The 26,139-nt window shown below is 38.7% G+C and overlaps 1 protein-coding gene and 1 pseudogene across 3 annotated transcripts in view; both read left to right on the forward strand.

Annotated features, from left to right (window-relative positions):
* LOC140849100 (DNA ligase 3-like) overlaps positions 1-26,139 on the forward strand; it is an 854,661-nt pseudogene that overhangs the window by 614,437 nt on the left and 214,085 nt on the right.
* Positions 1-26,139, forward strand: part of LOC118969567 (DNA repair protein RAD51 homolog 3) — a 36,329-nt gene that overhangs the window by 8,245 nt on the left and 1,945 nt on the right. The window contains exons 5-8 of one of the 3 annotated variants that reach the window (XM_073235372.1): positions 15,890-16,021; positions 21,044-21,110; positions 21,867-21,927; positions 22,429-25,581. In XM_073235372.1, coding sequence (XP_073091473.1) covers positions 15,890-16,021; positions 21,044-21,110; positions 21,867-21,927; positions 22,429-22,459 — 291 coding nt within the window. In that variant the 3' untranslated portion in view covers positions 22,460-25,581. Of the gene's footprint in view, positions 1-15,889; positions 16,022-21,043; positions 21,111-21,866; positions 21,928-22,428; positions 25,582-26,139 lie in introns of those variants that run through there. The other 2 variants (XM_073235370.1, XM_073235371.1) reach the window with 2 other exon arrangements.

A 26,139-nucleotide genomic window follows, 5' to 3' on the forward strand; every position in this document is an offset into this window, starting at 1 on the left:
TTGGTCTGATATAAGTACTGTTACTCCTGCTCTTTTCTCCCTATTATTTGCATGAAATATCTTTTTCCATCCCTTCACTTTTAGTCTGTGTATGTCTTTGGGTTCAAAGTGAGCTTCTTGTAGGCAGCACATAGATGGGTCTTGTTTTTTATACATTCTGTAACTCTGTGTCTTTTGATTGGTGCATTCAGTCCATTTACATTTAGGGTGATCATCTACAGATGTGTACTTATTGCCATTGTAGGCTTTAGATTTGTGATTACCAAAGGTTCAAGGGCAGCTTCCTTACCTTCTAACAGTCTGTCTTAACTCACTGATTTTGCTATTTCAAACACAGTGTAAAGGTTCTTTTTTTATTGTTTTTCTCCCCTTCCTCCTCCACCCTTTACATGCTAGGTGTCATATTCTGTACTCTTTTGTATCCCTTTGTGTTTGTACCAAATTCCTTGACTAACTTTGTGAATAGTTGGTTTAATTTTGTATTTGCTTAGTTATTAATTAGTGTACTTCATTTACTGTGGTTTATTTTGTCTGGTGACAGCTATTTAGCCTTATGAGCACTTCCATCTAGAGCAGTCCATCTAAGATGCACTGTAGAGAGAGTTTGTGAGTGGTGAATTCCTTCAACTTTTGCTTATCTGGAGATTGTTTAATCCCTGCTTCAAATGTAAGTGATAATCTTTCCAGGTAGAATATTCCTGATTGGAGGCCCTTCCGTTTCATTGCATTAAAGATATCATGCCACTCCCTTCTGGCCTGTAAGGTTTCTGCTGATAGCCTGATGGCGTTTCCTTTATAAGTGATCTTTTCTCTGTCTCTGGCTGCTTTCAATACTCTCTCCTTGTCCTTGATCTTTGCCATTATAATTATTCTATGTCTTGATGTTGTCTTCCTAGTGTTCCTTGTGATAGGAGATCTCTGTACTTCTATGACGTGAGTGCCTATTTCCTTCCCAGATTGGGGAAGTTTTCAACAATTATTTCCACAAAAGAATTTTTCTTTCCATTATCTCCCTCTTCTCCTTCTGGTATCCCTATAATACAAATACTTTTTTGTATTCTTCTTCTCTAATTTCTGTTTCATTTACCGTCTCCTCTACCTCACCTAATCTACTTTTAAATCCTTCCATTGTATGTTTCATATCAAATACTGTATTTTTAAATATTTCTCTCTCTTTGTTGAAGTCCTCACTGAGATTTGACTATTTTTCTGTATGTCCATGAGCTTGTTTATGACTTTTATTTTGAAATCTTCATCAAGAGCATTGGTGATTTCAGTTTCAGTAACTCCTCTATCTGGCGTTTTGTTCTTGTAATATTGTTTGGACCAAATGCCTTTGCTGCTTCATTTTTTTAGTGTTTTCAGTGGATTAATAACTTTGTGTAGATGGCATACAGTAGTGCTCTACTCTCTGGCACTGCCATGCACCTGCAGCAGTGGTGGGGGTCACAGGCTAGCTGAACCGGCACATACAGGGAGAAAAGAGCTTGGCCTGGAGGGTTTCCTGCCTTCCCGCCTGCAACGCCTGCCTCCACTGCCAGGTCCAGCGTGCCAAGTGGACAGGGAGCATCTTAGGTGCTGTGCTCCTATAGCTACCATGGACAGGGACACACAGCCTGCCAGGGGGAAAGAGCCGCAGGCTGTATACCAAAGTGGTGGGTCTTGGGGTGGTGTTGCCAGCCAGGGGGATGTAGCATCTGAAGCTCCTGAGAGTTCCCAACCTGCTGTGCTGAGTGTGCCAGGATTGTTTTGTCCGCCTGCATTTTCTCCTGAGCAGAGAGCTGTGTTAATCTTGGCCCCTTTAGTACCCCTCTCTCTGCTGGATAGTCCTTCAACCTGCCCTTCTTTCTTTTATCCCAGGGTTGCCAGTAGTGTGTAACTCTTCTCCACAAGCAGCTGGAATCTCAGTTTGTCTGAGTATGCTGCTCATCATTGCTTTGCAACCCCAGTAATCTCCAGAGCACCATGTGATGTGGGTTTATGCTCCCAGAGCAGATCTCCAGGACTGGGTGTTAGGTGATCCTGGACTTCTACTCCCTCCCCGCTGTTTCTCTTCCTTTGGCCTGTGGGCTGGTGTGGAGGGAGGGCTTGGGTCCTGCCTGATCATGATTTTGCCACTTAACGTTTTTAATGAGGTATTCTCTTTTCCCCAAACGTACACAGTCTGTTCTACATTCTTCATGTCACTTTTTCAGGATTCATTATATTTGCTGTATTTTCATGTTTTATATGATTTTGGAAGGAGGTTTCTGCCTCAATTTTCATGCTACCATCTCCCTACCCCCCATCCCCCACCCCCCTACTCCAGAATACAATTGATTTTTATAAGTAGATCTTGTATACCTTAACTTTGCTGAATTTGTTTACTAATTTTAGTTGTTTACTTGTGAATTCCTTAGGATTTCTTGTACATAAGATTGTGTTATTCTTGAATAATGACTTTATATCTTACTTTGAAGTTTGGATGCCTACTTTTTCTTCCTTTTTAGCCTAATTGCTTTGGCTGGAACTTCTAGTATGCTGTTGAACAACATTGATAAAAGCAGGCATCCTTGTCTTGTTCCTGATCTTAGGGGGAAATTTTTCACTCTATCACCATTAACTACAGTTGATTCTCTTTATTTGCAGATTCTTTAACTGTGAATTTACCTACTTGCTAAAATTTATTTGTAATCCCCAAATCAGTAATCACAGTGTTTTCACAGTCATTTGTGAATGTATTAGGGAGCACAGGCAGCATAAATAAAAATACCACAGCGGGGCGGAGCCAAGACGGTGGCATGAGTAGAGCAGCGGAAATCTCCTCCACAGAACATATATATTTTTGAAAATACAACAAATACAACTATTCTGAAAAGAGAGACCAGAAGATACAGGACAACAGCCAGACTACATCTACAACTGCGAGAACCCAGTGCCTCGCGAAGGGGGTAAGGCACAAGCTGCGGCCCGGTGAGCGCCCCTCACCCCAGCTCCCAGCGGGAGGAGAGGAGTTGGAGCGGGATCCCAGGACTGCTAAACACCCAGCCCTAGCCATCTGCACCGGAGCACAGACACACAGTGCGTGGGGTGCTGGATACTAGAGGAAACGGGGCAGTAAAATCTGTGAGCGGGTCCCCACAGCCGGTGTCCCTGGGACAAAGAAAAGCGAGTGCCCTTTGAAAGTCTTAAAGGGACAGGGACCCCATAGCTGGACAGGGGCATCCCGGGACAATCAGCCCAGCAGCTGGGAACCCGGGGAACTCCAGGCGCCCTAACCCCCCTGGGTGGGCAGTGCAGCTCCGAGGCCCCTCACGGAGATAAACAGCCTCCCACCCGTTCCTGCTCCGATGTGACCTCGCCATAGAGGAGCCCACAGCAACTGCACGCAGAGCTTCCTTCACAGTGGCCGGGCAAGAATCAGAGACCCCATCTGCACGCAGCTGCCCAGCACAAGCTGCTAGAGGTCGCTGTTCTCCGAGGAGAGGAAGGCCACAAACTAGCAAGAGGGCACGTTCTCCCAGCTGACACGTGCCAACTACCCACAACTCTATCGCCATGAAAAGGCAGAAGAATTTGATACAGACCAGGTTAACCCAGACAGTCTCCCCTGAAAAGGAATCTGGGGTGATAGACCTAACCAATCTTCCTGAAAAAGAATTTAAAAGTAAGGTCATAACCATGCTGATGGACTCGCAGAGAAATATGCAAGAGCTAAGGAGGGAGAATACAAAAATAACACAATCTCTGGAAGGATTTAAAAGCAGAATGGATGAGATGCAAGAGGCCATTGATGGATTAGAAACCAGAGAACAGGAACACATAGAAGCTGACGCAGAGAGAGATAAAAGGACCTCCAGAATTGAAACAACATTAAGAGAACTGTGTGACCAATCCAAAAGGAGCAATATCTGCACTATAGTGGTACCAGAAGAAGAAGAGAGAGGAAAAGGGATAGAAAGTGTATTTGAAGAAATAATTGCTGAAAACTTCCCCAAACTGGGGGAGGAAATAGTCGCTCAGACTATAGAAATACACAGAATCCCCAACAGAAGGGACCCAAAGAGGACAACACCAAGACATATAATAATTAAAACGGCAGAGCTCAAGGACAAGGGCAGAATTTTAAAGGCAGCTAGAGAGAAGAAAAAGGTCACCTACAAAGGAAAATCCATCAGGGTATCATCAGACTTCTCAACAGAAACCTTACAGGCCAGAAGAGAATGGCATGATATATTTAATGCAATGAAACAGAAGGGCCTTGAACCAAGAATACTATGTCCAGCACGATTATCATTTAAATATGAAGGAGGGATTAAACAATTCTCAGGCAAGCAAAAGTTGAGGGAATTTGCCTCCCACAAACTACCCCTACAGGGTATGTTAGAGGGACTGCTCTAGCTGGAAGCACTCGTAAGACTAAATAGATGTCACCAGAGAAAATAAAATCACAGCAAAGAAAGCAGACCAACCAAATACTAACTAAAGGCAAAAAATAAAATCAACTACCCACAAAAGCAGTCAAAGAAAACACAAAACAGCACAGAATAAAACACCCAACATATAAAGAATGGAGGAGGAGGAATAAGAAGGGAGAGAAATGAAGAATCATCAGACAGTGTTTATAATAGCTCAATAACCGAGTTAAGTTAGACAGGAAGATATTAAAGAAGCTAACCTTGAACCTTTGGTAACCACAGATCTAAAGCCTGCGATGGCAATAAGTACATATCTTTCAATAATTACCCTAAATGTAAATGGACTGAATGCACCAATCAAAAGACACAGAGTAATAGAATGGATAAAAAAGCAAGACCCATCCATATGCTGCCTACAAGAGACTCACCTCAAACCCAAAGACATGCACAGACTAAAAGTCAAGGGATGGAAAAAGAGATTTCATGCAAACAACAAGGAGAAAAAAGCAGGTGTTGGCAGGTGTTGCAGTACTAGTATCAGACAAAGTAGGCTTCAAAACAAAGAAAGTAACTATCGAGTCCCGCCATCTAGGGCGACGGCAGGAGAACGATCACCGAAGGCCTGGTTTGTTAGGAATCTTTATTATGGGCGTCCGAGCATCCATCTAGCGAAAGGCAAAAGCAAAAAACAACAACAACCACTTCCTCCAGGGCAGCAGCTTATATAGCATATCCCAACCAATCAGCTGACTGATCACGCACCAGGTTCAGTCTTATTGGAAGCATGTGAAAAGCATGCTACGAGCACGAGCACGGGAATGGGGACAAGCCAATCATGGAGACTTCCTTATGCACTGAGCTGTAGGGCCAGGAAGGGTGGTGTCTAGGAAGCAGGCGCCATCTTTAGGGCATTGTCCAGCTAGAGTGGGGTCAGCCTTGGCCGTAGGCCAGGCCCCCACATCTCCCCCTTTATTGTTTTATAACCAAAGGGCTGTCGGGATCATGCCTGTCTTAGGTCGTCTGGAGTCTGCGGCATTCTTACCCGTCCTCAGGCAACAGACAGCTTAGGTCTGCGCCCTGTCTTAGGTTGATATGCGCAGCTCCCGATCTTACCCGTCCTTGACTACTGATCCAGCATATTAAGCAATACTCTAGGGGAGATGCCTTCCTCTAGCGCTGCCATGGCCGGCAACAGGACCTTCCGTTCTCCCCGTTGCTGTTTTTGTATCAGACTTTCCTCCCAAGCAGGAGGAGGCCCACAATTAGCAATATTCCTATGACACCTACACCTGACCAGGCTTTGGTGGCGTTTAACACAGCTTCAGCTATTTGAGCTACGGAGAGCATCTCTACCTTCTTGGAGCTAACATTCAAAATTTCTAACCGTAGCTGAGTGGTGAGCTCGTCAAGCTTGCCTAACTTTCTGGACAAGTTGGCAGCTTTAGAATAATTATGAAAAGGAATACCAGTAATACACCCCCGTATAAGAATGGACGCAGCCCACAGACAAAACCTCCCCCAAGAGGTCCAATTGTTCTTGAAGAAGGTTCATGCATTGGTTGACCAAGGCCATCCCATTCTTAAAATGGCCGTTGATGACGTTCTGCGTTGTCATTGCCGAGGCAGTGGCCTGGAACAGACCATTCAACGTCTCTGCCGTAGGAATGGTGATAGCGTGGCGGTGGCTGCAGCTGCAGCTCAGCTCCGCCGTCGCCTGCTGTAGGATCCACGGCAGGAGCAGAAGCAGTGCGATCATCTTGTACCTCCGCTCCGGGGTTTTCCACTCTGCATATCAGACGTTCAGGCACCCAAACGGGGTTCTGCTGGTCCTGTGGAAAAACACAAACCGAGCCTCGGGTCCAGATTATCACTGGGTCCGGGCCTTTCCATGTTCCTTCCAACACATCCTTCCATAAAACTTTAGGCATGTGTTTTGGATTGGATTGTTGGCCGTGCCGCTCTGCTGCACTGCGGCCATTTTTGTCCAGTGTTAAAAAGTTTAAAATGAATAATATGATGTTTAATTTGTCTCTGGGGGATCTAAAGTCTTCTCCTATTCCCCCTTTTTGTTTATATAAGGCATTCTTGAGGGTGAGGTGGGTGTGTTCCACCATACCCTGACCCTGAGGGTTGTCTCTAGCTCCCTGCTGCTCTCATGACACAAAAGGATGTCATCCATATAATGATAGATGCCTTAGGCAGGGCCATGGGCAGTGGCAAACCCAGTTGTATTGAGCCCATAAGCACCATCTGCTTATTTACAGCCCTAAGGTCATGTAAAAGCCTCCACTTCAGACAAAGGAATGGGCTTTTCTCGACCCGACAAGTTCTTCCCAAGTCCACCTGTCCCGGGGTAGCCCTGTCTTTTCAGCAAATGACCCATTTGTTTGCAGTAGAAACAGGCTCCAGGAGGGGTTGACCTGCCACAAGCATCTCTCAATCCCCGAGTTATGGCTGCGGCCATAACCTGTCCTTGCACCACGCTGTCATTAATGTCCCTACAAACCTTAATATAAGTACTCAGATCTTTGTTCTTCCAGGGTCTTATGGCCTCCCTACACCATTTGTTGGCCTGTTCATAGGCCAGCTGCTTCACAAGGGGCATAGCAGTATCAACATCACCAAATATGCGACCGGCTGTTTGCATCAGTCTGGCTAGAAAGTCTGCATATGGCTCATTAGATCCTTGTAACACCTTTGACAGCTGACCCTGTAGGTCACCTGTGCCTTGCAGCGTCTTCCAGGCCCTCACTGCTGCTGCGGCTATTTGCATATATACTGCTGGGGGGAATGCTACCTGATTCTTTTGACCCAAATATGGACCCATGCCCATCAACATGTCTATGTTCCATTGATGATTACCTGCTGCGGCATTACGCCGAGCCGTGTCCTGTGAAAATTCTTGCCAGGCTGTCTTAAATGTCAGGTACTGACCTCCACAGAGGGCTGCTCTTGCTACATTGGCCCAATCATCCGGCGTCAGATTAAGAGAAGCTACTGACTCCACTAAAGAAACAGTGAAAGCTGCCTGGGGGCCATACGTTGTGGATGCTTCGTTCAGACTTTTAATGACCTTGAAATCTAGGGCTTGATGATACCTCTGTTGTGTATTAGGGTCTTCAAATACAGGGAAAGCGGCACTTCCTTGTTCTCTCAGCCACTCCCTCCACCCCCATCTTTCTAGTCCGGAGGAAGAAGCGGGGGCTGACGGCACCATTTTCAAGGACGGTTTCAGGGTTGTTGAGAGGGGAGTGTCCTCCGACTCCTCTTCCTCTTTCTGTTGCCTTAGCGGCGTTAGGGAGGGATAACTGCGGGGGATAGGGCGTTCCTTCCTCCGGGCAATTCTAAGTCTCCTTATATGCTTTTCTAATTCCTCCCCCGATAGCTCCCCTTCCTCATCTGTAGATCCTCCTCACTCGGACCCCCTCTCTGAGGTCCTAGCGGAGGATCTTTCCTCCCGGACATCTTCCAGGACTTCCTCCCCCTCTCCATTAGCCCCTAGGAGTGCCCGGAGTGGTTCTTCCACCTGCATAACCCATAGTGCGGAGGAAAGGAGGTTGACTCTATTCTAAGTTGAGGCTACGTGCGCCCGCGCTCGTACCCCTGAATTGAGTCTCCTTACAGCCTGAGAGACCTCGCTAACTGGTTTTCGTCGCTTCCCGCGAACTTTAGTCTACGTCGCTTTACCTGCAAACTTTCCACAGCGCTCTTATTCTTTCGTGAGGAAACGCAGAAACATATACAGACTAAGACAGAACAAGACAAGGAACACAAAGGCTAAACACACACACCACAATTGCTTGCATTTGCACGACCTGATGTTGCTTTCACTTTGTCCCTGACCATACTCACCACTCTCCAAAATGTCAGTCACTCATGTAACTCTTCCAAAGGGTGTCCACTCGGATCGCCGCAGGGTGAGAAGTTCCACTCCGTCCTCGGATGCCAGGTTTTCGTCCTGGGTTTCGGCACCAGCTATCGCGTCCCGCCATCTAGGGCGACGGCAGGAGAACGATCACCGAAGGCCTGGTTCGTGAGGAATCTTTATTATGGGCGTCCGAGCATCCGTCTAGCGAAAGGCAAAAGCAAAAACAACAACAACCACTTCCTCCAGGGCAGCAGCTTATATAGCATATCCGAACCAATCAGCTGACTGATCACACACCAGGTTCAGTCTTATTTGAAGCATGTGAAAAGCATGCTATGAGCACGAGCACGGAAATGGGGACAAGGCAATCATGGAGACTTCCTTATGCGCTGAGCTGTAGGGCCAGGAAGGGTGGTGTCTAGGAAGCAGGCGCCATCTTTAGGGCGTTGTCCAGCTAGAGTGGGGCTCAGCCTCGGCTGTAGGCCGGGCCCCCACAAGTAACAAGAGATAAAGATGGACATTACATAATGATAAGGGGGTCAGTCCAAAAAGAGGATATAACCATTATAAATATATATGCAACCAACACAGGTGAACCAGCATATGTGAAACAAAGTATACTAACAGAATTAAAGGAGGAAATAGAATGCAATGCACTCATTTTAGGAGACTTCAACACACCACTCACTCTAAAGGACAGATCCACCAGACAGGAAATAAGTAAGGACACGGAGCCACTGAACAACACACTAGAACAGATGTACCTAATAGACATATATAGAACTCTGCATCCAAAAGCAACAGGATACACATTCTTCTCAAGTGCACATGGAACATTCTCCAGAATAGACCACATACTGGGCCACAAAAAGAGCCTCAGTAAATTCAAAAAGATTGAAATTCTACCAACCAACTTTTCAGACCCCAGAGGTATAAAACTAGAAATAAATTGTACAAAGAAAGCAAAAAGACTCACAAACACATGGAGGCTTAACAACATGCTCCTAAATAATCAGTGGATCAATGACGAAATTAAAATAGAGATCAAGCAATATATGGAAACAAATAACAACACACAGCCCAACCTTCTGTGGGAAACAGCGAAAGCAGTCTTAAGAGGAAAGTATATAGCAATCCAGGCATATTTAAAGAAGGAAGAACAATCCCAAATGTATAGTCTAACATCACAATTATGTGAATTGGAAAAAGAAGAACAAATGAGGTCTAAAGTCAGCAGAAGGAGGGACATAATAAAGATCAGAGAAGAAATAAATAATATTGAGAAGAATAAAACAATAGAAAAAAAAATCAATGAAACCAAGAGCTGGTTCTTTGAGAAAATAAACAAAATAGATAAGCCTCTAGCCAGACTGATTAAGAGAAAAAGAGAATGAACACACATCAACAGAATCAGAATCGAGAAAGGAAAAATCATGACGGACCCCACAGAAATACAAAGAATTATTGGAGAATACTATGAAAACCTATATGCAAACAAGCTGGAAAACCTAGAAGAAATGGACAACTTCCTAGAAAAATACAACCTTCCAAAACTGACCAAGGAAGAAACAGAAAATCTAAGCAGACCCATTACCAGCAACAAAATTGAAGCGGTTATCAAAAAACTACCCAAGACCAAAACCCCCGGGGCCAGATGGATTTACCTCGGAATTTTATCAGACATATACAGAAGACATAGTACCCATTCTCCTTAAAGTTTTCCAAAAAATAGAAGAGGAGAGAATACATCCAAACTCATTCTGTGAAGCCAACATCACCCTAATACCAAAACCAGGCAAAGACCCCACCAAAAAAAATTTCAGACCAGTATCCCTCATGAATGTAGATGCAAAAATACTCAACAAAACATTAGCAAACTGAATTCAAAAATACATCAATGACCAAGTGGGATTCATCCCTGGGAAGCAAGGATGGTACAACATTTGAAAATCCATCAACATCATCCACCACATAAATAAAAGATAGGACAAAAACCACATGATCATCTACATTGATGCTGGAAAAAGCATTCAACAAAATTCAACATCCATTCATGATAAAAACTCTCAACAAAATGGTTATAGAGGGCAAGTACCTCAACATAATAAAGGCCATTATGATAAACCCACAGCCAACATCATACTGAATAGTGAGATGCTGAAAGTTTTTCCTCAGATCGGGAACAAGATAGGGATGCCCACTCTCCCCACTGTTATTTAACCTAGTACTGGAGGTCCTAGCCATGGCAATTAGACAAAACAAAGAAATACAAGGAATCCAGATAGGTAAAGAAGAAGGTAAAGTGTCACTATTTGCAGATGACATGCTATTGTACATAAAAAACCCTAAACATTCCACTCCAACACTACTAGAACTGATATCTGAATTCAGCAAAGTTGCACGATACAAAATTAACACACAGAAATCTGTGGCTTTCCTATACACTAACAATGAACTAATAGAAAGAGAAATCAGGAAAACAATTCCATTCACAATAGCATCAAAAAGAGTAAAATACCCAGGAATAAACCTAACCAAGGAAGTGAAAGAGCTATACCCTGAAAACTATAAGACACTCTTAAAAGAAATTAAAGAGGACACTAACAAATGGAAACTCATCCCATGCTCCTGGCTAGGAAGAATTAATATTGTCAAAATGGCCATCCTGCTCAAAGCAATATACAGATTCGATGCAATCCCTATCAAATTACCAACAGCATTCTTCAACGAACTGGAACAAATAGTTCTAAAATTCATATGGAACCAGAAAAGACCCTGAATGGCCAAAGCAATCCAGAGAAGGAAGAATAAAGTGGGGGGATCTCGCTCCCCAACTTTGAGCTCTACTATAAAGCCACAGTAATCAAGACAATTTGGTACTGGCACAAGAACAGAGCCACAGACCAGTGAAACAGTAGAGACTCCCAACATGAACCCAAACATATATGGTCAATTAATATTCGATAAAGGAGCCATGGACATACAATGGGGAAATGACAGTCTCTTCAGCAGATGGTGCTGGCAAAACTGGAAAGATACATGTAAGAGAATGAAACTGGATCACTGTCTAACCCCATACACAAAAGTAAATTCAAAATGGATCAAAGACTTGAACATAAGTCATGAAACCATAAAACTCCTAGAAAAAAATATAGGCAAAAGTCTCTTAGACATAACCATGAGTGACTTCTTCATGAACATATCTCCCTGGGCAAGGGAAACAAAAGCAAAAATGAACAAGTGGGAATATATCAAGCTGAAAAGCTTCTGTACAGCAAGGGACACCATCAATAGAACAAAAAGGTATCCTACAGTATGTATATTCATAAATGACAGATCCGATAAAGGGCTGACATCCAAAATATATAAAGAGCTCACGCACTTCAACAAACAAAAACCAAATGATTCAATTAAAAAATGGGCAGAGGAGCTGAATAGACAGTTCTCTAAAGAAGAAATTCAGATGGCCAACAGACACATGAATAGATGCTCCACATCGCTAATCATCAGAGAAAAGCAAATTAAAACGGCAATGGGATATCACCTCACACCGGTGAGGATTGCTACCATCCAAAAGACAAACAACAACAAATGTTGGCAAGGTTCTGGAGAAATGGGAACCCTCCTACACTGCTGGTGGGAATGTTAATTAGTTTAACCATTGTGGAAAGCAGTGTGAGATTCCTCAAAAATGCTCAAAATAGAAATACCATTTGACCCAGGAATTCCACTTCTAGGAATTTACCCTGAGAATGCAGCAGCCCAGTTTGAAAAAGACAGATGCACCCCTATGTTTATCGCAGCACTATTTACAATAGCCAAGAAATGGAAACAACCTAAGTGTCCATCAATAGATGAATGGATAAAGAAGAGGTGGTACATATACACAATGGAATATTATTTAGCTATAAGAAGAAAACAAATCCTACCATTTGCAACAACATCGATGGAGCTAGAGGATATTATGCTCACTGAAATAAGCCAGGCAGAGAGAGACAAGTACCAAATGATTTCACTCATATGTGGAGTATAAGAACAAAGAAAAACTGAAGGAACAAAACAGCAGCACAATCACAGAACCCAAAAATGGACAAACAGTTACCAAAGGGACAGGGACTGAGGAGGATGGGTGGGAAGGGAGGTATAAGGACGGGGGCATTACGATTAGCATGTGTAATGTGTGTGTGGAGGCATGGGGAGGGCTGTAAAACAGAGAAGATGAGTAGCGATTCTGTAGCATCTTACTATGCTGATGGACAGTGACTGTAATGGGGTTTGTGGGGTGGACTTGGTGAAAGGGGGAGCCTAGTAAACATAATGTTCTTCATGTAATTGTACATTAATGATACCAAAATTAAATATATATATATATATATATATATATCATAAACTGTCTGGTTTTAACAACAATAGTTTATTTTTCACAGTCCAGAGGATAGAAGTCCAAGATTAAGATTCTAACTGATTCCATTTCTGGAAAGGGCTGTATTACTGGTTTATAGAAAGTCACCTTCTTTGCAGTGTCCTCACATGGCAGAGCAAGAGGGAGCAAACTCTCTGTAGAGCCTCTTCTTTTAAGAACACTTATGTCAGGTCAGGTCCTCTTTTGACCCTCATTGCTTACTTCGAGGTCCTATTTCCAAATACAGTTGCATTGGGGGTTAGAACTTCAACATACAAATTTTGTGGGGACACAGTTTATTGCACAGTAGTGGGCAGGTGTAGAGTGAGAAGTTTGTCTCCCAACACACATGTTCCCAGTTGAGGTTGAACATGAGGATTCTCTACCTTCTTGTTTCAGCTGGGGCTTTTTGGTGGTGATTTCTGAAGTACTGTATGTTGTTCCTAAGCACAAGGCAGCTATGATGTTCTTTGTGGAGAAAATACATGTGTTAGATAAGCATTGTTCATGCATGAGTTCTGGTGCTTTTTCACCTAGCATTTGTGTTCAGAGTTCAGCTGCTTTGTAGCACGTGTTGGTATGTCATTCCTTTTAATGGCTGAGTGATACTGCACTGTATGCATATACCACAGTTTGTTTATCCTTTCATCATTGTTGGATACTTGGACTGTACATGATTGGCTTTCCATTATTCAGTAGGCCCTCCCTTTTGAGAGACCAAAGAATCTCACCAGAGTATATCCAGGAACTTCCTCCCTAAGCTTGGGGGAAAAGGTGTCAGTGTGAATAGTTACTACTTAGCAGAAAGATCCAGATCTATGTAGTTAAACCGCTTCCAGTAAAATCTGGACTGTGTAGAGGAAAAATAGGCTATTTCCATTCTTCTTGTCCACTGCACGTTAAGCTATGTAGTTTCTCCAACATGAACAGAGCTTTTGGATTCCCTCGGTGTTTGGGGCTCCTTGCAAATACCCAGAGACCAAAACTTGCAATTATATGGTGTTTTCCTTGGAGCAATTTTCTGTTGGTTTGAGTTAATGATCATCCCTGGTTTATTAGTTTTCTAATAGAAGAATATATCCTCAATTTTTTGTGTGCTTCACAATGTAATGTGTACAGATCCAACACATTTTTAAGGTCAATCTGATTATGACTTTTTTTTCCACCAGTTTATTAAAAGTCTAGGCAATCAACAAAACAAATCAAGTCCTGATCTGTAGATGGGTTTTTTTGTTGATTTCCATGTAGAACATACTCCCATCATGGCTGATTTCAATCTACCGATGCGATGTCCTTGAACATAGAGTAGAGAAGAAATAATATACAGTAGCAAATCGTTATGCAATATTTCTACTGCAAACATAAAATGCATGTGAAAAACATTAACAGTGTAGATAATAGTAAAATGTACAATAATTTGGAGGGATTGGGTTTTCACTTTATGATCTATTTTGCTTATTGTCTGTATTTTAATATAATTTTCATGAATTCATTTAGTTCAGTTTTTACTAATGTCCATATTTAATGATTGATTCATGAAATTTCAAAAAAATTAGCACTTGGCTCAAGAGCACGTAGGATTTGGCTTCAGCACAGCACTGTACCTTTCTTGTATAATTCCCTACCACTCCCCTCACTATTTTTTTCTTTTTTTACCCTTAATCATGCCAAACTTGTGTTCTAGCATCTTTGCCCTTCCTGTTCCTTATACATAGGTGTCTTTCTGTCCTAGAGGTACTTATCCAGGACTCAGTTCTGTTGCCTGCCTCCTCATTGATGCCTTCCCTCACGTTTAGTCTGTTAGCCTCTCCCTCTCCATTACCTACTTATCACTTCACCCAGTTTTAGTTTCTTTGTGGCTCTTATAATTACCAGAAATTATCTTATTCATATATTTGCTTAAACGTTAATTGTCCCTCACTCCATTAGTATGTGAACTTCAAGAGAGTATGGACCCTGTCTCTGGTTCCCCAATGCCTGGAGCAGTGACTAGCATATAGTAGATGTCAATAAATATTTACTGAATGGAGGAATGAATACTCTGAATAAAAGGTATGAAATTGCTTATTTAGACATTGCTTCAAAAATCCTCTGTAGTCTGATCCTTTATTAGATAGAAAAATACATGATTTTATAGTTTTTTGTTTGTTAATATTTGGATTAGTTTCCAGATTCTGTTCTTGGATCTTAGGTTTATATACAATTGTGGATTTTTTTCAATAAATACTATATGGTACTGAAAATGTATTTTCTCTTCCTTATGATTTTCTTAATATTTCTTTTCTCTGTCTTACTCTATTGTAAGAATACAGTTTGTAATACATAACATATACAAATGTGTTAACTGACTTTATGTTACAGGTAAGACTTTGGTCGACAGTAGGCTATTGGTAGTGAAGTATTTGGGGAATCAAAAGTTATATGTAGTTTTTCTGCTGCAGGGGTCAGGCGGGGGCCACTGCCCCTAATCCCCACATTGTCAAGGGTTAACTGATACTACTATAACTTCACTGTAGGGGCAATTACTTTGATTATGTTTGAAACGAAACTGTCATGGAAATGTTTGTAAGTAAGCCTCTTAATTGGAATTCAAGAGAAACCTGCCTCATGCTGAATTCTGTAATGCTTGGTTATCCTATAGTATATCTAAAATTCAGGAGAAAAACTAAAACCAATATAATATTGTATATCAAATATTGATATCTATTATGTATCAATTTTTTCAGTTATAAAAATATAAAAAGAGAAAAACCCACAAAATTTACAGGAGAAAAAATATATGAATATTAAGTTCTGGAAGAAGGTATTTTGCTATTTGAAGAGTTTTCTTTTTTAACATAAAAAGAACACTAAAAATAAAATTGACATATTTGAGAAACTTGTTTTACTAAGACTTCCAAAGTATTTTTTATCAGTGTTAATATATCTCTGTAAAGACTTTGTGACAGATTATAAGAAAATTATAATTGCTCCTTTTTCTTTACATTGAATTACTTTTTTAAGTTGATAAATTATCAAACCAGAGTACATTTTAATTTTTGGTGAGAAGTGCAGAAAGCATTAGTTGAACAGATTTACAGTCTCCAAAATAAAGCCTTTGCACAGTCTAGAACCCCCTGGATTTTAATTTTGTTTTGTTCGCAATGGACCATGCTTTTGGAATGCCATTTTAAAAACGTAATTTTAATTTCAAACCCAGTATCATTTTCTCTTCTTATTTAGGTTCGATTAGTGGTAGTGGACAGTATTGCTTTTCCTTTTCGTCATGACCTAGATGACCTGTCCCTTCGAACTCGATTACTAAATGGCTTTGCCCAGCAAATGATCAGCCTTGCAAATAATCACAGATTAGCTGTAAGTATTACTAGTCAAGAGAATTTCATACTCAAGTCAAGCTTGTATAGAAATAACAAAATAGAACTTGCCTAAGTGATACTAACATATGGTTTTGAATATAGTTTTGTTTTGTTTTGGTTTTTATAAAAAATTCCAGTCATAAGCATTCTGTTTCAGTGTCCTGGAAAATAACAAGCATAACCAAGATGCCATCTTGTTAAAAGGGACTTTTTTTGGTAAAGAAACCCACCTTTGGTAATTGCAGTGTTTTATTTGTCTAAGTACACTTGATGTTTTTCCAGGTAAGCCCTTCCAACACCGCTGGTTTTTCTCACTCTGAGTCTTTGCTTCTTACATAGTGTATAATCACAGGTTCAGAAGGATAGAAAAATTACATGGTGTAGGCAATTAGATGTTTGGGGTTGACCCAACTCTTCTTGATTTGAAATGTCAAGAGAGGTAAAGATAAGTTGAGAAGTGAACAGATAAAAAGGAGTGAGGTAAAAACTTTACTTTCTGTTTGCAGTCACTTCCCACTCTGCAACCCGATCCTACCACTCATACAAATATACACTCTTGTCTGGGAGGAAATGGGAAACGGTCAAACTACTTAACTTGGTTTTCTAGGCTTTACCTTAGTTACAGGGTCCTTGTCACGTGGCTGTAACACATCATAAGTAAATAAAGAACTCCTTGATAAAATTATTTCAAAACATATATCTTTCGAGTTTTTAGAGTTTCTTTGCCACTTGCTGAAAATTGTAGTGTCCTGTCTTTGAATATCTTTCATGAATTTGTAATTTGTCATTCTGTTATTATCAGTGCAGAATCCCCAATAGGGGGCACTGAAGACTAATGGGTTGTGTAGTTCCTTAGGGTTTTGCTTATTCTTAGTAGAAACAGCTTCACCTTTTCTGATTAAGAAAGTAATCAAAGTAATCTAAACGATAATGTGGAATACTATGTAATATTTACAAAGAGCAGTATAAATATAACATACTAATGTGAAAAAAGATATATCCAAATATATGATTAAGTGAAAAAATTCAAGTTACATGACAGTATATTTAGTGTGATCCCACTTTTGGAAAAAATAAAAATGATGTATGTCCATTTATATTTATATATATGGAGAAAAAGATCTGGAAGGACCAAAACGTTCACAGTGGTTACTTCCAGGGATAGGATTTTGTGGGGTTGAAGGCATACTTTCCCCTCTTACTTATAAATTCTTCTTTGTTTGATTTTTAATTTCCCAGTTAGCATGTATAGGAGCATATATGACTTTTGATAGAAGATACAGTTTATAATTTTAAGATATAGAGCTCGCTGTAAGGAAACTTCTAAGTAATAATATAGAAAGTAAGCAATTATCTATAACCCAGTGGTGATTATTCATGTTGTACATATTTTTGCAGACTAATGCTATGCATACATACACATTTTTTAAAAGTGAGATCATATCATACCTATTGATATACAAAGCAGTTTTTTGTTTTTCACTTAGTAGCTTGTGAACATCTTTCCTTATATACTACTTTATAAGCCTACCTCACCTTGACAACTACACAGTATTCCATTGTAGCATTATAGCATAGTTTTTTAACTATCTTCCTATTGATTGTCTTTAAAGTTGGCTCCAGTTTCTCACCACTTAAAACACTGCAATCAACAACTTTATGTATGTTTCTTTGTCCGTTTGTCCAGTTATTTCTGAAAGTATTAAGCCAAAGGGATATCTCTATTTTTAAACATTTTGTTTATATATTATCAAATCCCCTTTAGAAAACGTGTTCCAAAATATATTATCCACAGCAATGAATGGCAATTCTTGTTTTCCCACATCTCAGTGAACTTTGAGTCCTAAGTCTTGGCCAACCTAATATGGAGAGAGTCCTTTTAGAGATACATTTATTCATTAGCAGAAAGGTTTTTTTTTTTTAACAGCTTTATTGAGATATACTGTAAAATTTGCCTTTTTAAAGTGAACAATTCAGTGGTTTTTAGTTTATTCTGAGTTGTACAACCATCACTACTATCTAATTTAGAACATTTCCATCACCCCAGAAAAATAAATCCCTTATCCATTAGCCATCACTTCCTATTGCATCTTCCCTTCAGTCCCTAATAATGACTAGTCTCCTTTGTATCTCCATGGGTTTGTCTGCTCTGGTATTTTATATAAATAACAGCATACAATATGTGGTCTTGTATGTGTGGCTTCTTAGCATGTTTTCATCCATGTTGTAGTATATATCAATATTCTTTTTATGACTGAATAATTTTGCATTTTCTTGATACAACATTTTGTTTACCAGCTCATCAATTAAAGGACATTTGGGCAGTGGAAGAATTTTTAAAACAATGAAGCTCATAATTGCAAGTTGATTGTCACTTCACTATTTTAAAGACTCATTCCTTAAGAGCTTGTACTAACTATACAGTACTTTACATTTGTATTGTGGTAAGCCCAACATTTTTGCAGAAGTAGTGTAATTGTTTTATAAATATTTGCTGACAGTACAAATTGTAATTTTGGGTTATTGAACAATTGGTAAGCAAGTACATCTATTTACATTATCTTCAAAATATGTTATGGATGTGTAAGGGATAAAGAGGCACAAAATCCCATTATAATAAAAATTAGTCATGGGAGTGAAAGTACCGCATAGAGATTATAGTCAATAGTATTGCAATATCTTTCTATGTTGACAGATAGTAACTGCACTAGTTGGGGTGGGAATTTAATAATGTAGAAAGCTATTGAAACACTGCATGTATACTTGAAACCAATACAGTATTGTATATCAATAGAAAAAAGAATGTAACAGAAAAACTAAATACAGGTTTCCCCAGCTGTCTGAAAGTAGAGTGTTGCAGTGAAACCTTTTGTATGCCAACATGGCATAAAGCAAAGAAGCAATCACCATTAATTTATATGGAAACATTTTTTAGATTTCGCATATCCAAAAAGCAACCTCTTTTAGGCTGTTCTGATATCTTAGGACACATCTTGCTAACACATGCACAAAATAAATCAAGATATAGCAGCACAGATGCTCACAGATACAGCTCAAAGCTTATGGTGGCTTGCTGCTGAGAAGCTGGGTGTAGCTCCCAGGAAGGGAGCTGGCAGTACCCATCTCACTGCTCAGGTTGCACCCTGCGTCTGTAACAGCTCACTGCAAAACAAATGCTGAATGCTATTTTTGCTTTTCACCTTTTTTCATAAAAGCAGAAGTCCTCTATGGATCTCCTTCAGTTAGCAAATCTGAGACTGGGTCTTTTCATAAAAGCAAAGTGGCATTAATGTGAACCTTCAAAAAGCAGTGGAAGCCTCTACACTCTAAATGAGTGCTGAGATAGAACTTTCTGTAAAGATTAAAATGCTCAGTTTAATACAGTAGTTGCATGGCTGTTGAGCACTTGAAATATGGCTAATGCTACTAAAGAACTGAATTTCTGTTTTAATTTAAAAATCTATATGAGGTTAATGGCGGCAGAATTGGACAGTGCACCTCTAACCAAAAAGTGTGAGTAAATATTCCGGTTGTTAGAGCTTAAATCCTTGGTAGTATGTCCTGTAAAGGGTATTATTCAGCCTGTTGGGGACTCCAGTTGTGGCTGTATGTACAGTAATGGTATTATTCAGCATGCTGTGATGCCATTAGTCATATATTTCAGTTAATTCCCAGTTTAAATTCCTGCTTACCTTGTTCTGAGATGGCTAGTGTGAGGTGAGATGCTTGGGGAAGCCGCTATAGCACTTAAAGGGAGAGGAACTAGAAGGAAGTCATGTCATCCAGGTGGTGCCTAATTGGAATCTAGATGGATCACTGACTTCTCCTAAAACAAAAAATTTGAGGGTGTTACCACTGCAGTGGGAACAGCCAAACCACCTTTTTCTTTCTTGGTTTTCTTGTGGAACTGATAACTTTTCAGATTAGGTACCTTTTCTCATTACTTTTCGCAGAAGTTCTTTATCACTTTTTACTTGCAATAGTATGTGTCTTATTTCTGGTGGGAAGGTCTATATTGGGAGAATATTTAACATAACTGTTTCCAGAGATTTTGGATGAGAAGGTGCCAGGTGTTCACTGTATTGAGCCAGCCTTAAACACTTTCATATTCTCTACTTAAAAATGACTATCTTTAAAAACGTGGAATCTGTTTTAAAAGCCACTGTTTAATCAAAACAATTAGCATTTTTAGCTTTGAGGGCCATCTGAGTGAAGCAGTGCCTATCTCTGTTATCACTAGACTAGCATAGTTTTAATTTGGGATCATTTGGCCTGTTTACCTGGTTTCATTTTTTCCCAGTTCTTCCACTTATATTGTACTTTCTCTCTGTTTTTAGGTGTCATCTCATAATTATTTGCCTCAGTTTTTTCCCCATAACATCATAAATGGTAGTACTTACTATATCTCTTCCCTAAAAATGCAAATGTTGAGTTATTATGGTATTCATATTCCTTTGAATAAATACATTTAGAGAGAAAACAGTGGTAAAGAACAGACTCAGTCTTTCTAATCTTCTCATTTCTCATGTGGTAAAGTAGAATAATAATAAATAATTCATTCATAGTTATTCATCTAATAATAAATATTAGATAGGGTAATGAAGTAAAGCTCTTAGCATAGTTTCAGGAGTTTATTACCACTCCTGATGTTACTATTGATCTGATTGTTTCTATTGACTTATACAAAATTAAAATTTCAAAAGTGTGATTTTTCTGATGCTCACAGTTATAAAGTTTTTACACATGGTCTCTTTAGACTTTTATGTATTATCTATTACATTTTTATTCTTCCATTTTCACAATGTAAGTTTCTTTGTTCTTGTCTGTTGAAAAATGTTTTATGTTTAGTGGAATCATATTTTCAGATAACTGCTCATTTTTATGGGTAAATTAAAAAAATTTATCAGAAGTTTTCATTATCTACATGTCTTTAGTTATATTCAGAATACTAAAATAACAAAACTATTTAATTGTTAATTTTAGGAGAGACTCACCTAATTTTCTTATTTTGTTTTTGTAGGTAGTTTTAACCAATCAGATGACAACAAAGATTGACAGAAATAAGGCCTTGCTAGTTCCTGCATTGGGTGGGTAATCAATCAGATAAACATTTTTAGTTAATCACATTTTTTCTGCCTCTTTCATTTGATGCTTGTTGAGTGCCATAAGCTCCATGGAAGGCAAGACTGTCTATCTTACTGATCTTAGCGTTATTTAGCTTAGATTTATAAGACTATATCTGTCTTATAAATCTTAGCATCAAGCGCAGTACCCTTAGATACCGACTCTTCCTTTCGGTTATTTAACAGATATTTACTGAGCAGCTATTGCTTCAAGTAATGAGTGTGTAGATATTCATTAGATGACTCTTGTCCTCAGAAAGCTTGCAGTGTTAGGTAAGAGGAAGGGTGAATCCATTTAAATACAAACCACACTACAGTAAGTACATCTATGACTTTCTAACTTCAGTCAAGATTTTGTTAGAACACAATGCTTCAAGATTTATTTCTACTAAAATCTTGAAGAATACTCTGTCAGAGTTTTTGTTTTTCTTCTGGTGTTCAGGAATATGTTTAGTGGGCCTGATGGTGTAGAAGATTGACAAATATGTTGACTAAAACTGTATGTAGTTTTCTAAAAGTAAATGGAGGATAATGATCTGTAGTATTTCCATAGATAGGTAAAAATCTGTTAATCTCAGAAGTAACATGTACCAGGTTTTTTGAAACCAAGTATACTCTCGTTATGTTAAATCGGGTAAAGTCAAACTATATTTGAGGCATTCTGAGATGCATGTAACCTACTCAGTAAGGCAGTATACCATTATGTTCTTTTTCCCTCAGGAGAAAGCTGGGGACATGCTACTACCATACGGCTAATCTTTCATTGGGACCAAAAGCAAAGGTCAGTATAAAAAACAAGTTGATAATGCTGAGTCTTCAGTTAATTACACTGAACTTACCAGTTTCTTAGATCCAGTCCAGTGGATGAGATCTGCAGTGCCCCATGGACTAAATAAATTAAAGCTTTTATTGCCTTGCCCTTTATCACCTAGAGCAAACGTGGAAGCATGTTGTTATACTGCATATTTAGCAACATAGGAAATTCTTTGGAATATTTAAATGATGGGGTACACCTGATAAGAGTAGGTGGCCAAGGAATGCTACCTTCTAAAGCTCTTGAAATCAAATACTTTTTATTAGCCATTAGCCATGCAGAAGGAGGTGGGTACTCTGTGTTTCTGGAAGGGATTGAAAGAATTAAAAAATCAGGACAAAGGCAACTTTTGAGTTAGAGTTAGGACTAATTTATGTGGAAAATAGGGTGGCTTTTCTCATTTATTGTATGAAATTGTGTCTATTTTTGTTTTCTTTTATATTTCCCTGTCCTACTTTTGTTACCCAGTTACCTGCATTTCACAAGTATTGTTCTTTAAAATAAAACTGTGGCAACATGAAACCTTTGTCTGTTTTTAAAGCTGCTGAGCAAGTGAACAAACCAGCTTTCATTTTCTTTAAAATAGGCAATTGAAAGCTGTGGAGTCTTTAATTCTACACTTCTAGAAATGTCAGATTTATGCCAGCCTCTCTGCTTTGAAAGATTAATTGGTAGAACCCAGAGATCTTGCTTTGGAAATGCTCCAATAAAAGGCAGAAATTGAGACAGCATGTGGGCAAAGATGGAAAAAAACATATTGGGTATGGGTAGTGCTATTGTTTATTCTTTATTTCCATTTCTTTGTTCTTCTACGAGCTGAAAAATATGCCTGCACGAGTTAGGTTTTACAGACTCTGAGCTCATAACAACCAATTACACTTAATTACATCTTATGCAACTAACTCATGATGGCATTTCCAAAGACTTCAGGTAACTTTTCATAGTATGTACTGCTTTCGATTGATTCTTATCCCTCCAGTTCTGTAAATAAATCATTGGAAACTGGATTCTCCAAAGGAGTTCTTTCTCGGCAAAACACCCCACTGTAAAGATTTGGCAATAGTTCTCTAGACGAAAATCTTTTGAACATACTGCTTATACTTTTCCAGATTAGGTTTTCTGTAAGGTGCAGCTCACTATTTAAATGTTCTTAGGGATTCCTCTTGAGCTAGTATACACTAGTAGTCTTCCACTATTATACCCTATTATTAAATACACAGTAAGAGAGTACGTGTAAAAACTTTTTTTAAAAATAAGAACTTAGCAAGATGATCCATCTTTTTAGTCACTGAAAAGGAGAAGTTTGCCTTTTTTGTCAAATTCTGGATGTCAGCATTGGTTAGATACTCATGAGATCAGAAAATCATGCTTAATTTTTAAGAGTTAACCATTGTAAGATTTCAGCTTCCTACTATCCTTTCCAAGAAATAAGAGAATCGTGTAGAACACTGACATTGACTAGATAGATGTAGGGGAAACCTGCTGTGCTATAAAAGTTTTCCGATACACCATATCACTGTAGTGAGTGCTTGCTTGTATAGATATTTACCTGGGCCGTTTATATATAGCATTTCATATAATCCCTTTAATTACTCTGAAGAATCTGTACCTATTATGGTTAACAGTCAGAAGACAAAGGCCCAGAAAGATTAGTAGTTAATAATAGCTACCATTTATTATTTATTAACTTTCTTTTATTGTGCTAAGCACTGTGTATATGTATATGAGATTATATATCTTGTTTTCCCAATAACTCTGTGAAGTAGGTAGTAGTCTCCACATTTACAGCTGATTCTATGAGAGACTTCATCTTTTTTCTCCTATAATAGCTATTTCAAGAATATAATTATAGTGTTGTATTGATTGCCAGCAAGTCTGAAGGTATAGCTCTTATCCTCCTTTTAAGGTGAAATCCTTTTCCCCAAACTGTTTCTATTCCACGCAGTGGGTATATGGTAAGTAATATCCATACTTTATTATTATAATGAGAATAAGATGACCTTGTTTGACAAGATGAAAACATCGTTCGTTGTTTGAAACCAGCTATCTTTAGGTCATTAAAGTTGCATGGAATCGTGTATATGTTTTAAAATTTAGTTTATCTTGAAATGATGGAAATAGAAATTCCCCCTGGGGTGTAAATAGTTATTAAAATGAACACTTCCAGTTTGAGCAGAAAACTAAAAACTTCAACTAGTCAAATTCAAATTGAGAATTGAACTTTGCTCTCCCATCTCGTGTTCTAGACCCCATCCTTCACCAGAAACACCTGATTTTTACCTTTTGACTGACAATGGAATGTCTTTCCAACAGTTATCGAAAAGAAATACTTTTGTCTCTGTCCTCTATATTGTGCTGGTTTTACTCTAGTTTGCATATTCATGGTAGTATAAGGGCACGACTGTTCACTACTCTTTGCCAAGAAGATCTGGTGGTAGAGTAGAGTAATATATCAACACCCCCACACAGTGTTTCATATGTGTGCTCAGCTTAAGAGCACAAATTGTGCTTCTGCCTTATTTCTTCCTGACCCAAACTGTGTAGTTCAGCCATATGTTAAGCTTCTCAGCTGGGGCCATGAGCCAAGTGATTCTTCGGTTTAGTTTATTGTCAGAAAGGTCTCTTCAGATGTAGACATGAAATAGAAAGTTGTATTTTTAACTAAGATCTTGAAGAGGATTTTCAACCTGAATACTTAATGTCCACTTGACTTTAGGATTCTTAGTAAACATTAAGAAGCTTATTTAGTTTTTAATAATTTTCCCAGAAAAGTCAGAAGCCCTGGTACATTTTTGGACATATGGTGATGAGAGATGATTTAGATAGTGACTTTTCAGAAAGTTAGCTAATTGTTATTTTATTGAATCAAAATGTGATTTCTTATTCAGGTGGGTTAAAATATACTGTGCCTCTTCTGTTATTTTGCATTAAAGATAGAATATCAACCATAAGAGAGTAATATCATAAACCAAGATGTCCTTTTTGAATTGTCTTTGAAAACAAATGAACATTATTTATATGTAAATGAATGACCTTTGATTTTTCTCTAAGTTGGAATCTGTATTTTGTGCAGTTATATCAGCTTTTCAAAATTGTGGTAAGGTATACATGATAAAATTCACCATTTTAAGTGTACAGTTCAGGGGCATGAAGTCCATTCTTATTATTGTACCATGATCACCACTATCCATCTCCAGAAATTTTTCATCTTCCAAAACTGAAACTCCATACCCACTTAACAGTAACTTCCTTCTCTCTTCCCCCATCCTCTGTTAATCATTCTACCTTCTGTCTCTGTGTGGCTACCCTTACCTCATGTAAATGTAATCATACCATATTTGCCCTATATGGCTGGCTTTATTGCACTTAGCCTAATGTCTGTAAGGTTCACTATAGCATTTGTCAGAATTTCTTTCCTCTTTGAGACTGAATAAAACTCCATTATAGCACATTTGGTTTTTTCATTTGTCAGACAGTTGGGTTGTTTCTACCTTTTGGCTATTGTGAGTAGGTTAAATAATTTTAAAGTAAATTTAAAAGACACTTTAAAAGTTTTTGCTTTTATTTGTTGCTGTTACACTATTTGAACATAATAAAGCTTAGAATTTTATTTCTCAGAAACTTTTGGCTTGCAGTTTTATGTTACTTACTTTATAGAGTACTAAATGAAATCACACCTAAACTGACTTTGTTCTGTTATATGACAGTGATTTTCCTGGACATAATCATTTTGAAAGAATGTGTCTTCCCTAGCTTATTTGTATTAGCATAATATGAGTATGTATTCCTCCTTTGTATCTCAAGAAATTGTTTTGATACTTACAACAACAAAAGAATACACTATTATTGTGGAAGGTGTGAAAAATATAAATAAAAAGCCCACTTTATCTTGTAATAGCAGGTTTGATTTTATTATAGTCTTCAAGTAATTTTTCTGCATATATATATATGTAAATGTGGGATCATTTAGCATTTTGCATTATTAATACTTGGCTATTTCATTAAATATTTTCTCCCACCTTATTTTCTGAACCATAAATGTGTCTTGTCATGAATAAAATAATTTATTTGAATCAGTCATTAGATTTTTAGGTTCCTTTAAAATTTCACTTATATAAATGTACGACAATTATTTTATATATACATATAGCTGCTGTTTGTGGAGAATATTTTTTGTTT

This window comes from Manis javanica, chromosome 4 (genome assembly GCF_040802235.1).
Source record: "Manis javanica isolate MJ-LG chromosome 4, MJ_LKY, whole genome shotgun sequence".
Taxonomy (NCBI): Eukaryota; Metazoa; Chordata; class Mammalia; order Pholidota; family Manidae; genus Manis; species Manis javanica.